The sequence below is a fragment of the Dermacentor variabilis genome, chromosome 5 (genome assembly GCF_050947875.1).
Source record: "Dermacentor variabilis isolate Ectoservices chromosome 5, ASM5094787v1, whole genome shotgun sequence".
NCBI lineage: Eukaryota > Metazoa > Arthropoda > Arachnida > Ixodida > Ixodidae > Dermacentor > Dermacentor variabilis.
In genome coordinates this window covers 108,113,849-108,127,728 of record NC_134572.1, presented here as the reverse complement: position 1 = coordinate 108,127,728, position 13,880 = coordinate 108,113,849, and the positions used below count along the sequence as shown (strand labels likewise).

Sequence of the window (13,880 nt, the reverse complement as noted above, 5' to 3'; positions counted from 1 at the left end):
TCGAGAATCGAGAAGCAAGCAAGTTTGAAAGATGACGATTATTGTTTGAGGACAAGATACGTGTACATTCTAAAGAGTAATAGTAATAAACGACTTTATTATGGTCCTGAGGAGCTAAGTAGGGACCTGCTAGGTAGGTCCCTACCCAACCATTGGCTAGTCACATGTCGGAACAGAGAGGCCATGCCTCTCTGCTCATTCACGGGTCTTCTGGACAGCCAGGAGCTGCACGTCTTGTTTTGGGTCTGTGATGGCCTTCGTCCAGTCTTCTTCTCGGTTAAAATCCTGTAACACAGGGCACTGCCAGAGCATGTGACTTAGTGAGCTAAATTCAGTGCCACAATCTGGGCAGAGTGGATCAATGTTCGGGTGGAGCATGTTAAAAAAGCCCCTAGAGGGGTAGGACCCCGTCTGGAGCATGCGGAGCATGCTAGCTTGTGGCCTGTTGAGCTTATGATGGGGGAAAGGAAAACTCTGCCTATTCCCTCTGTAATGAGACGTGATTTCATGAAAAGTAACTAGTGGATCACTGTGGACGAGCTCTCCCGAACTTACCCGAGACACCATCCCGTCGTGGCATATGAAACCTCGCGCACTGTCATGGGCTATCTCATTGGGGTTCAGTTGACCCAGTAATATGTCTGGCCCTGTGTGAGCTGGGAAGCAGACTATGTGGTGAACAATGTCAGAGGGGTGTTCGCCGTTCAGAATCCTGGCTGCTTCTTTGGGTACCAATTCTGATGCGAACGCTCTAACGGCTGCTCGGGAGTCCGTGTACACCGTAGTGCGTTTTGAGTCCAGTAATGCGAGAGCTATAGCAGCCTGTTCCGCCACATCGACCGAGGAGGCCTTCAGCGAGGCTGCTGAGAGGAGTTCTCCCCTGTCATTGACTATGGCTACAGAGAACTTGTTCGAAAGATGACGATTATTGTTTGAGGACAAGATACTTGTACGTTCTGAAGAGTGTAAACTTTTTAACAGTGTATACCACAGTGATCATATTTCTTTAACATGGAGGTACTACACATATGTACGTGCCGCTGGCACACCGTAAATTCAAAAAGACTATCTTTTTTTTTCTGGGGGGGGGGGGGGAGGCAGGGGATACGTAGGCCGCATCCCTTGTGCACTTTTCCTGTCTGAACTGGATCAGCGCGTGCACTGTGTCCAGTCTGACCACATGTGCTTCTTCACGCATACTTTGTGACGTCACCAGGGTAATAAAATGCAGTCGATTGGTCAGCCGATTATGAACGATAGCGCCATTGTGACGAGGGACGACAGAGAAGGAAGAAGGGCTCGTCCATTTCGCAGCACCGATGGCATCCACATTTTTTCCAGGGGGGGGGGGGAGGCAGGGGAGCTTGGAAGGCCGCATACTAACACAGAAATTTCTGTTGGATGGGGAGCACGTACCTGGTGTGCCACCCCACCACGCATCTGAGCACCTGTGAACCTTTATCAAGCTTCCATTCAGTTGGCGTCACGTGGACTGAGGGCTGCGATTAGGGGCAGACAATGAAGGAGCCCTTTCTTCTAGTGTGTTGACGCGACCCGTAGCTTTCACTGCACTGCATGGAGTTTGTGAGAGAAAGAATGCGGCGAGCGCCAGTGGGGAGGCTAGCGTATGCGATTAAGAAACCGTGGCGGCCATGTAGTTGTTCATCAAATTCCAGATACGCTGGCGCTGGAGCACGGATTTTTACCGAAGCTATAGAGCGGCGATTGCATCCCGCCTTATGCGGTGCCTGGAGCGTGTCGGCGCCTTTAAGAGTGGCAATAAACAATGGATAGGCGAAAAAATGGCTGCTTGGTCATTGTTGCCCTGCAGATATCGTGGAATATCTGTGAAAGTAGGTCTGCACCATTTTCCAAAGGTTAAGAAAGGAAGGAAGTGTACAATAAAGGTGAAGATTGCAAAATATGTGAGCAATGAAATTGCCATGTGCAACAAATATTTCAGAAGGACGTTTGGAGCCACTTTGGCTAGTGTTTTGATTATTGTTATGGATTCATTCCTACTTCCTTTTTCTTTTGAGAGTTATTGTGATATGCTGTTGAAATTGAATTCACGTCCTAGTGAATGTGGCTGTAGACGAAAGGTGCTCTTTCAGGAATATACAATTTAGCCAGTAGAATTTCATTAAACAACATTTGACTCTAATGCCCTTTTGCAAAATCACCTTATACCATGCGAAAACACTAATCGCATGCATTGACGGTTGAGACAGCGCATGCTGGCACAGCTGATTGTCTCATGTACATATTCTTACTACTAAACTGAGCTTGTATCCAAACAAACAAAAAGTGCTTACGTTTCAACTGTTCATACAAGTAGATGCCAACCAATCATGATGTCGAACATTTTGTTAGCAAAGACTTTCGTCAAAAGGCAAACAATACTTTAAACAAAAAGGTTTGTGTATCAGGCCTTGATTTCAGTTTAATTTCAGGGTTCTTGAAAAGCTTTGCACAATTAAAGTGACGGAGTTGGACATGGCTCTCGTCGTGAATGAATGTAATATTTATTTTAGGTAGCAGCACGACTGCCAGCCCTAGCTTTGTTCACACCTGTGGTGTACCATGCGCAGTGTTCAACTAACTTGTGGGTGCCTGTATGCTCCTGAATGTTAGAAAAATATTAGAAAACACCCAAGATTTACTGATGTTTCCAGTATTGCTTCCAATGTAAACATCAACCTTGATTGTATGAAGCAAGCTTTTCACTATGCTTATTTAAGAGCAAAGAAACTGAAATTTGACTGCGGTGTTTGTGGTCTCCCTAATTCCACTACATGTGCAGCTGATGTTTGATGAGACACCTTTGTGTTCATTTAGAATGCGGTGAGCAACACTAATTACTTGTAAGCCACCCCATTTTTTAGATGCATGCTTGATCCCACTATCCCCATTATGCGCTGCGTCTTTGTTCCCTTCTGTTGTCCTCGTGTTTTTTTGTGCTTTACCTGAAGTTATCCCCATTATGTTGATATTCTGTTGCATCACCCACCTATTGGTGCTGGAAAGTGGTAATAACTTTGCTTTATAGCATCATTTCAAAAAATTCTTGCATCTGTACGACCATTGTGGAATGGTACACTGCTGCCACTGTATAACAAATTTTTGGGCTCAGAGTGGTTTAGGGGCTAGTACTACTGTTTGGTTTGTTGATAAAATCAGTTTTGCTCCCCCCTTGCAGATAGTGTTCAAGCTTTTTATACATCATTGCTACAGAGGGAATGCATATCACTCTGGTAGATATACTTACTGCTGCCCAACACTGCTCAAGGGCCTTTAAAGAAAGTTCCCAACAGTGATGTTTCACTGTTAATCATGCATATTTTTGGCGATTCATCACAAATCACACCTACATAATAAGGGTGTAATGCTTCTTTCACACTACAATTTTGTATTTGAATATGTCATGTATAATTTAGGCCAACATGACAGGCATGGTATGAGAGGGCATGTAGTGAATAGCTACAGGCCAGAATTTGTCACCTTCGTGCCAGGACAGCAGAAAAGTCATTGTAACATACCTTTATGGAGGTTAGAAATGTATTGGCGACTCTTCAATTGCTCTGGGCAAATAAAACCCACACAGGAGATAGGGTCAGTACAACAAAGGTCTGAGATTGTACTTGACAGAGTGGGCATTAGTGTTACAAATTAAACTTTGCCGCATACAGCTGTTTGTAAGGGAAGATGAATCGCTGTTTTATTTACCACGTTCATGGCGAATTCGGTCATGGGTAGGTCACGGCAGTTACTCCCCCTGAGCGGCAGTGCAAAGCTTTCCTGCAGTATGCAAACATTGTCTGCAACAAATTAACGGAGAGGAAAAATTCTTGTTTGTGATTTAATGTATCGTTGTTGGTTTTCAGTGGTTGAATTTTATTGTGCGTCATCTGTTCATGATAGTACATGGCGTTGCGTAGGGGTGAGCCCGTGTACATGCAACATGGACGCAAACTTGTGAACCAGCACTGCTATGCGCCTTCGTAGAGAGGCATTGCGATTGTCTAGTTGGCCCAGAGTTATGTGTCTTTTTTTGCCAGAAGTTGGCAAAAATGGCACCCTCTGTTCTGCGTGTTGGAGTAACAAAAGCTGCGCTGATGTCCCATTCCTCACGGCAGTTCAAGCACATGCTGCCTTCAGGTTCAGCGAGTTGCTGGCAGATACTCACCTAGTGTGTGCAAGTATACAGGCTTGAAAAGTGCATTGAAGTACCTATCCATCCAGCCTGGGATAAAACCTTGGAGTGATTAGGGTGCTCTCCAAGAAATATGTTTCAAACATTTTTCAACAAGACCGGATAGCGGCACTACAACTAAGAAGGTATGGTATGATAAGATAGGAACATGATGGTTACGTTCCCTTTTCCTACTGGAAGAAATAATGCGCCCATTTCGGCAAGGAGGGGTGACTGCCACTGCAGATATTTGGCAAGGCAGCTCAAGGGCAGGCAAGAACCCGTCTTTGACTCCCAGCCCCCTGCACGGTTTACCCTGGTCTACTTATGGCAGACATGCGTGGGACTTTCACCTGGCATCATTTAGCAGGACAAAATATGGAAAGAGCCACATTTTGTAGAAGTGGGGAATACAGCTTTGGGTGTCATTTGTTTGCCCCAGGGTGTTATAAATTGGCTTGGAATTTCACAACTCTTGGTATGCCAAGCTCAAGAGGCAATACAGAGTTCCTTCTGTCATGGTGCACTGATGAAAGTTTCTAGGCCACTATTTTGTAGCAATGCCTTCTTGCGCTCTTGGCATTCGTGAGTGATCAGAGCGATGTTGAATGCGAAAAGGCATTAGTGTCAGAAGAGGCCTAGACAAAGAATGGTGCGAGTTACAGTGCAAAAGGTCTCAAAGCAAAGATTATTAGTGAACAGCATTGTAGTTGGTATGAAGACCTGTCTACCAGCCAGAGCGAGTCACTGCATTAAGCTTATAATGCACTGTATACCTCCTCCTGCACAATTACAAAGGGGGTATACTAAGTTGTTCTTGGCTATTAAGTTCACAAATTTACATGTGGCTCAAATCTTACCAGAAAAAAAAAATGCAAAGGATCTCAATGCATCTTGCTCATCTCATGTTATCCTTAAAAAAAATGGGAATGAAGGTACAGCCAGGCACAAAGCCTAGTTGATGCCATAGTTTGAATTATAATCCCATTATTTCCAATTACATTGGCAGAAGGTCTCCTTGCTGGTCTGAAGGCATGATATGATCTGTATCTTCGAAGAGCTTCTTGCTGGGCTAGTTCGTATACTGCATCGACATTCTAATTTCTAATTTTTTTATTACCACAAAGCCTGACAACTGATGAGAACGAACTTTACTGTCTTTTTTCTTGTATTGTTTTCTTTTTATTGAGAACAAAATACAGATGAGTTGTTGCAGTTTGCTGGTAATGGCTTTGCCTTTTCGCTTGGTCATTAATGCACAATAAAAAAAAAGAAAAGATACATCCTTGCATTAGATAATACCTAAATGAAACAGAACATGACAGCACAGAATAAAAGTCTCCATTGGAAAGTTCTGATTGTAAAAATGTGTGCAAATGTCTGGGTACACAAATTTCAGATGGAAGAATGAGACACACACACTGTGCAATAGAGTCGCTATTCATCACAAATGCCAGTGTCTTCAAAGAAACACTGAAGTGATTTCATTGCTTTGCACTGCAGCACTTCTGACGGGCACGGGCCCAACACTTTGGCAAGTAAAAAAGTTGTGTGAATAAAGCTAATGGAGTTCATGCTCAATGCGCTGCCTATGTGTAATGTGCTTGGGACATGTCAAGGACCTTGTAGGGAGTACACATCCTTGTCATTGTGACCAAAGCATGTGATTTGTACAAGCATTTCCAAGGCTGAAGCAATGTAAGAGGGTCTCAACACGTCGTGAAAGCTGAAGGTCTAGCTGGTACTCAAGATGTGGGTGAACTGCATACAAGGTTGATTCTTTTGTGCTCTCTGCGAACCAATTCGGCATGCACACAGTTCTTGCTTGAGGCTTCACGAGTTGTTGGTTGTGTTCTGTGGCACAAAAAGAAACCTAAAATGTCAATGTGATTGGTGTTGTAAACATGACAGTGTTAACAATGGCAAGGTGACATGTTTTTTAGAGGGCAGCTCTTAATGGCCCCTTCCTGCGGCGAGCGTCGGCGACGTAACTGAGCGAACGAGCACAACAGTGAAAGATGAAAGAGCGAATGCAAAGCGACAGATGAAAGACGCGAGCTGCGAAGGGCGAATACCAATGAGAGCGACCCCTTCAGTGACAAGCGCGCAGAAAACTGGTTTCATGCGGACCCGCCTGGCCCCTCGATGCGTACTCATATATGGTCTCAGCCGGACTGCTAGTTTCATAATATCGTCTGCACGCGTCATCTCTCGCTCATGCTTGTTTGGTTTGGTCTCGTTTGCGCTTGTGTTGATTGTCGTGGTTTTGTAATCTGATTGTATGCACAATGCGAATTGCGTAGTTCTTTCTGGAAGCCAAGCGGCACCAGCGATTACACTGGAATCTTCGAGAAGTCATATATAAAGGCCTATGCGCTTGACCCACTTATCAGATTTTCAACAATCGCCGACTCTGCTACATGTCTCAAATTCTTTGCTTCACTATGTCGCAAAATGAAAACACATATAGAGCTGCGCTCGAATTTCGCATTAGGGAGTACTGTAACAGCCGGTGAATTTGTTTTGCATCTCATCTCAATTGAAATGCTGTTTCGCACACAGGAATCGGACCTGTGCCATCATACCCTAAAGCCAAATAACTAACTCGGTTTTAACAAATGCACCATGCCAGATACCCATCTACCACAAATTATCGAAACAACCAGTGAAAATGTACTGATAAGAAAAATTACAAAAACTTTTAATTTGCGGAATCAATACAATACAGTAACAACTAAACAAAATATTAAAAGATCAAGGAGTTTGCTATTTACAAGACGGAATACTTGCACAGCACTGACAATTCATATATATGTACAAAAGCACAAAAAAAATTAAACAGAGTTCATGGTCCAAGCGGCACTTAGGCGTCAGGGGTGCTGAAACCACCGTAGCCAAGAAGACTTGGGTGAGCTTCGGCAACACGCTTCTGGCAATGCCTGGCACTGCCGTAGAGGAGAAGGCCCCAGAGTAGAGTGACGGTGCTCAGAATAGCTGCAGGGTACAGTGCACCACTAGCCATGGAAAATGCTGCAAAGACAACATGACACTCATTTTGATTCACAGATTGATAAATCAACAGAGTAACGTCTCACAGAATCACAGAGGATGTGGCAAGCAGTGTCAGCATAACAAAGGTGGCCCTTGTCAGTGGATTGCTATAACCACTGCGGTGGGATCCGCCAGCAGCAAGCAGTCGAAGAGGCTGAAATTCTACATTTAATACTTTGTGTGTACGCATGTGTTAGATTCATCCGAGTGTAAAGACAAAAGATCATGATGTAGCTTTAGCAGACAAGCAGAAAGAGCACTGCTACAATGTTCATAATGATATTGTATTCCTGCATGACGGAAGTGGATGTAACAAGAAACCGTAGATACATATGGTGTGCCTCAATTCACAAGTCTAATTGAATGAAATTAGCACACACATAAGGGCATTGATCTGAAAAGGTTCTGATAACCTTGTTAGTCATCACACAGGACATCTGTCTCCATTGTTCTTTTATGAGCGATGATAAGTGCACTGCAGCATGTCCTTGACATATAGAAGTGCTGCTGCAATGTGGGTTGAATGGTATTGACTTTGTGTAAGCGTGATCAGGAGTCTTTTTGAAGTTGTCAATCATAAGCTGGAGATTTCAGCTTGTGTTCATAAAGCTTCTCTTTTGTAACATTTATTTGTCAGGAGTCTCATGCATGCCAATGAAGATGTTAGTGACCAGTGTGACAACGAGCCATGATTGGCTGCTGCCATGGCAACAGCCAATCATCGACAGAACTTATGCAAGAAAAGTTGTGAATACAGGCCCTGTCCTGCAAACATGTGATAAAGATGAAGCAAAACACACTTCATGTAACGAATTACTACACTACCACAGCTGCAACTTATAGTCACTGTGTTTAATCCCTTATAACAAAATGGAAATGACAGCCTTTCGAGTGAAGTTATGGGCTCCCAAGTGCATCACAGGAGTGACTTCATGGCAGTACTGTCTAATGACTTAGCAGATTTATTAACCACTTGCAAAAAAAAAAAAAAATATTGCGTGACAATGTTTCAGAAGAAGAAACTGCTCGTTTCTTGCTTGATAAAAAAGAGCCTGAGACCATGCACAAAGTACCATTACCTTGACCTGCTTGCTCTAGTTGCCCTTTGCAAAGTGATGACAGGCAAGTTTCATTATGCAAGCAGCTGATTAACTTTGCTTTATTAAAGCATGATATAACAGCATCTATTATAAAATGTAACAGTGCCACTATAGATACCAACATGTCATTGAGTTAGAAAACTCTGCTCATGCGGGCAACATGCTGAAACTAAGGGCTAGCAAAGCTACACGTTTTTCAGCTTTGTTCACAGAAATACTTGAACATGGTGCACACAGCGCAGCAGGGTGCCTTTTACGGTAACTGTCAGGGGTATTTTAAAAAGCATTTAACATTCTATTTACAAATTAAAAAATGCCTTAGATAGTTATGGCAGGTTTGGAGAGAGAGAAAGAATCACAGAGCCTTAGAACAGTCAACATGACTGCAGCCACATTGACATCACCTGGCAGCAAAGGTAGGCCAATGAACACAACAGCTAAGTAGGTTTTCAAAAGCTGTTTTCTCGCAGAACTACCCAAACCAAGCTGTGATGTGTTGAATGAAATGTGCATCGCCTTTCCGCACCAAACCACGCATAGCATGGCTACTCAAAATCAAACAGGTGAACCATAAAGCATTGAACCAGGAACCTGCTGAGGCCCCTGCGGCTTTGATGACAAAGCCAGCCTCATAAAAAATGTGACATAAAGACAAGATAAGCTGCATGCCCATGTCAATTGTTGCGGATGCTTGATGTGCGCAGATTTAGGCAGTCTGTGAACATGCTCAAATGCAGGACTGCTCATGCTCCTGAATTCGTGGTGTGCTAATTCTTTGCTGTGCTGGACATGGAGTTCTGGCTTTGGCAGGCAGCAAACACTCCGGCATCGAAATAAATTTTCACAGGTGGTTCACAAACCTTCTCAAACTGAAAAATACTATATTAATTAATCTTAGTGCATGTGAGCATTTAAAGCTTTGGTGCCTTGTTACCAGGAACTGTGGAGCTTAAAGGCTGAGCTGAAATGCAACATAAAGGTGAACAGAATGAGGTCACTGACACAGTTTTGAAAAGGGATGCTTGGCCAAATTGGATCCCCGTACACTGAGGGTAGCACCTGTCATGCCCCTTTATTCACCTATTTAAACAGCCCTTTACCAGGTTTGGCCATTGTGAACAGACACTTGCAGTGCGTAAATCAAGTGGTGACAATGTACTCTGAAAAAATCGGCTGAACATTCAAACAAAAGCCTGCACGCTCTCCTCCTCGAAGGAGCCACTCTGGGCACAAGCGAGATGACGTGACAGGCATGGTGCTTTTATGTTACACGCCACTTGTAGCATACCACTAGCCTGCAGAAGCGATGGCAACAACACAGGCATTCCTGCGATATCCAGAGCACACAAACAAACCCACTTTTGGAAATGCGTTGCTCAGTAGGAAAGGAGGGGAGAACAGCTCGGTGACGAGGGGGAGGTGGGCCCTGGTCGAGGAGCCTCTGTGTTAGAAAGGTAGCTTACCTCCTTGAACCACTGCTTCATAACATTGCTTTGCTTCATCTCAGCAACTACTAAATGCTTTTTAGAAATTTTTGTAGTAGAACGCTACTTTGTAAAATGCTACTTTTCCCTTTACAACACCTAGTACATGACCACTACTTCCAATAAGGCCTGGTGAGAAACCCTTTAACCAAGATTTTGCTAAATGTCTGGGAAATTAAAGGCTACAAAGCACTGAATGGTCCAGTTTGAATCTTTCTGCCTGGTACTCATCAATAATAGCAATGACAGTTGGCGAGGGTGCCGGGAAAGGAAGCAAACAGGACATCTCTCCACCTTAAACTACATAAATGTCCTAGACATGATGGCATCACACATGTAGTTCATTATTACTGATGAGTCACCAACAAGTTACGTCATGTGAGTAAGATTTGTTTGTCATCCCACGCTTATCCTCCTCAGACCTAGTGGAATCCTTGTGACATAACTTTATGATCGGTTCTTCTTCACAATTGGCCTCTTAAGAATGTGAAAAAATAACTGAGTGACAAGATTGCACAAATGCACATAGCAGTGCCTGCTATGTGCATATGTGGAGAAAGAGTCCATTTCTCCAGTTTGCTGCAATAAAAATTTCTTTTGTTTGCCTAAACAAAAAAACAAAGGTATAACATCACATGGTGGTTCGTTACTGCTGCCTTTCATCCTGGATGGCTGCATCATCACGTGGCATTCGAAATGCAGCACACATTTGTTTTTCATTGTCCCTGATAATACAGTGGTATGTCTCGCACATAGTGTGCATTCTCTTGAAAAGCATTGGGAGCAAATGTTTGAACACTTGATATATGCTCTCACCTGCACCTAGCTTAATGTTGCACTGAACCTTTAAAAATTTTATTTTCTCTGCTTTAATATTAAAATGGAGGAAAGACAATGTCCACGAGCATATGGGCACTGGCTACTAAAGCAGCAGCACAAGAAAGATACGGACACAAGAAATGTCAAACTGATGTCATGAATACAGTGTTTTTGATGCCGTTTTTTTTTTCTTGCTCACCACACCAATATTTTGCACTTATATATGCCTGTTCATAAGCAATAAAACTCGGTCATTAGTAAGTGCTCATGGTGTCAGCATTATGATTGTGTCCATGTTTTTCTTGCTCTGCTGCCTTAGTATGTCAAATCAACTAGAACATCAACTAGTGCTCATGGAACCTTGGTCTGAGGTGGTTAAGGAAAGTTTGACAACGGGTCAATTGGTTTGATGCAACACGACAAAAGCTCCACTATTGTGTCGCTGCCCATGTAATGTTGCCACTTATGTTGTTTTTTCCCCCTAAAATAAACCGCCGATAGTTATGCTATGTGTCATGCATTGCACTGCTACCCCCCTTTTTTACACCTTGTTTGTAACCTTAGCACATAACTTTACCTGCCAGGCTTTTTTATTGGAGTAAGAAAATGTTCCTATGCTGCAGACCCCTGCAGTCATCAAGCGAGGCGACCTCGGTGGATATAATGGCGAATGGTTTGTTCTGCTCCTGCACCCACACATTAGCGATATCATAGTGCTCTTGTTTACAAGCTAAAACTGAAGGCACATGGTATGACCTGGCATTACAACTTGTGCCAGAAAGTGAATCCTACAGATCCCAGTGGCACATCCTCTCTGACCTTGGTTTTTGGTACAAGTCATATGCCAGATCATACAGGTACTTCTTGACAAGGCTTATTGGGCAATCTGTTGGATCTCCTTCTTGGCATGGCAAGTCAATTGCCAGATTGGACTTCAGACTGTACTGCGTCTTATACTTGACAATAAAATCAACTCGTTCCTACTTCACTCTGGTTTACCGTGACGCATAGCCCTCTGAGATTGAAGTCAGAGATCCGGCTGAGTGAAACGTTCAGTGGCTCCCAGAGGAACTGGAGGAGCCCCGTGGCCATTCTGTGGGACCTCTAATGTGCTCTCAGAATGAAAAGAGAGCACCTTCAAGCGCTTTGAGCTGGAGCGTGGTGCCCTGAATGAACCTGGCAAATCTGTTCAATCAGCCGAATGTAAAGTGCACCGCCAAAGTGCTCAAAGGCTACCAGTCGAACATGCCGTTAAGTATGTACGAGAGACCTCAGCCCAAAGCTCCTGCTTCCAATAGCTTCTGTGTGCTGGTGCAATGCTGTCAACATGGTAAGTGCTATCACAGGTTGCTGCAGTGCAGTGTTTTGTGAAGAAACAAAGTTCAGACTAATAAATTTTGAGTGTGCATTTCTCCTTCCACAGGTATGGCAAGTTTTGAGCTTGAAATTTGATGAACAGTATGCACATTTACCTTCATGCCTAGTGATGACAAAGGCCCAGTATGCTGAGGATGAAACCAGGCTGCCAGCAGACACAATGACACCAAGAACTTTCAGCCCTCCGAGTGTGTGCATATCGTGCCACATGTCAAGCCTCTTTGCGAGGTGCAGAATCTGAAGGTGAAGGACACCTCCTGCAAAGATTGCTGAAGCACACAACATGGTCACAATAAAGTTACACAAGTGAATGTTGCCTGAACTTAATTGTAGTATTTCGGTATTTAGCTAAGAGCTTTGATATGACACTGTTGCATGGTCACATGGTAAGCACACACAGTTCACGCCCCCACCTCTCACATTTATTAAAAACTACGACAGGCAGTTTGACAGACTCATCAGGCACGAATATGAACAGCATAAATATTTTCTACACAGTTATGGGCAGACCGCCCTATTGTGTGTAACCGATTGTGTTAATTCACTATCACGTTCGGCAGGAACAAGATAACGCATGCGATGACGCACGCGGATAACCATAGCCACCTCCATTTATTTTTTTTTAAATATGGAGGAGGCAACGGAATAAGGGTCGGGACAAAATGTGGTGAAACATCAAAATTTTACTGTATTCAATGCGATTAGCACGTATGTACGTGTTGCTTATTAGACATTTACTGACATATGAAGCAGACTGTGAATACTCCGGAAGACGTTTAATTGACATTCATGTTTAGAAGGCGGCATCAAAACTGCAACATCTCCATAATCACAAAACTCGCAACATGACTATTCGGCAACACATCATAAACATGATAGAAGCACGGGAACTTTCTTTAAACAATCTGGCGAGACAAGCAAGAAACAAGAATGAACAAAATAAAGATACAGTGCAATCGTAAACGGCCCCATACTCCGGGGTCACTCACCCGATGCCAAGGCCCATATCGCCGCTTGGTAGTGCTTGTAGAAAAAGAAACACACGCCAAAAATCCCAACACCAGCAAGAGTCCACGCAGCGGACAAAATCAGCAAGCCAAAGAAGAAAACACCTGGCTTGGGCGGAGGCATGTTTACGGTCACATTCCCTTCGAACGCCGAGCTTATCGACAGGCCAGTAGTTGTCCCTTTCTCCGGAAGGGGCTGCAGGGGAATGAAGTCACCCGCTTGGATCACAGGTGCCGCAGGAGCCGCTTCCTCCGATGGATACATTTCGCCGTAATGCGTCGAAGACGCGGTTGACACCACAATGAACCATTCATGATGCAACCGTACTGCTTATCGTAACATAAAGGAAAAGAATTAGACTCGTTGAGACAGGCGACGCACGCTGATGAAGTTATCGCTTGCGCGCGCTATCTCAACAGCTACACGCCTCCAAAAAGTACGCTCTGCCGTGAGCTGTACTAGCCTTGGTGTGGAATTTGAAGTAGTACAAAACAAAACAAAAAAAGACAGTTCGTCGGACAAGTTAAATTGCTGACTTGGAATAAAACAAGGATTAACTAGTATTTCGCGTAAGCTTCGACCTGTCACTGTTGTTTTGCTATTTAAAGACACGCGCACACCTCGTGTCATGGCATCAAAAACAAAAGCACGAGCTTGCGAACACTTGAACAGTCTTCCCTTGCACGGCCACGAGCCCGACCTCGGCACTGACTTTGTCCTTTACATCAATCAAGCTCAACCAACCAATGGACCACTGCAATGGACCAACCCACTTCGCAACCAGCTGGCTGCAGCCATGCTCAGCTGAGCAGCTCGTTTAATTCAAATCGCGGAGGATTCAAATACTAC

General features: G+C 43.9%; 1 protein-coding gene across 1 annotated transcript; it reads right to left on the bottom strand.

Moving 5' to 3' along the window:
- Window positions 1–6,866: 6,866 nt before the first annotated feature.
- On the bottom strand, window positions 6,867–13,838 carry LOC142583020 (uncharacterized). The gene is made up of 3 exons (XM_075693252.1): window positions 13,013–13,838; window positions 12,119–12,292; window positions 6,867–7,222 (listed from the first exon to the last, which is right to left on the bottom strand). Exons 1-3 carry the CDS (start codon window positions 13,293–13,295, stop codon window positions 7,056–7,058), a joined length of 624 nt encoding a protein of 207 aa, XP_075549367.1. The 5' UTR covers window positions 13,296–13,838; the 3' UTR covers window positions 6,867–7,055.
- Between the last annotated feature and the right edge of the window lie 42 nt (window positions 13,839–13,880).

Bases quoted from the DNA above. Each gene is read 5' to 3' on its own strand.
- LOC142583020 (XM_075693252.1), bottom strand. From the start codon at position 13,295: ATGTATCCATCGGAGGAAGCGGCTCCTGCGGCACCTGTGATCCAAGCG. The intron at 12,293-13,012 runs GTGAGTGACCCC...TGTGTGCTTCAG, and splicing joins GATATGGGCCTTGGCATCGG to CAATCTTTGCAGGAGGTGTC. The intron at 7,223-12,118 runs GTAAATGTGCAT...TTGTCTTTGCAG, and splicing joins TGTCATCACTAGGCATGAAG to CATTTTCCATGGCTAGTGGT.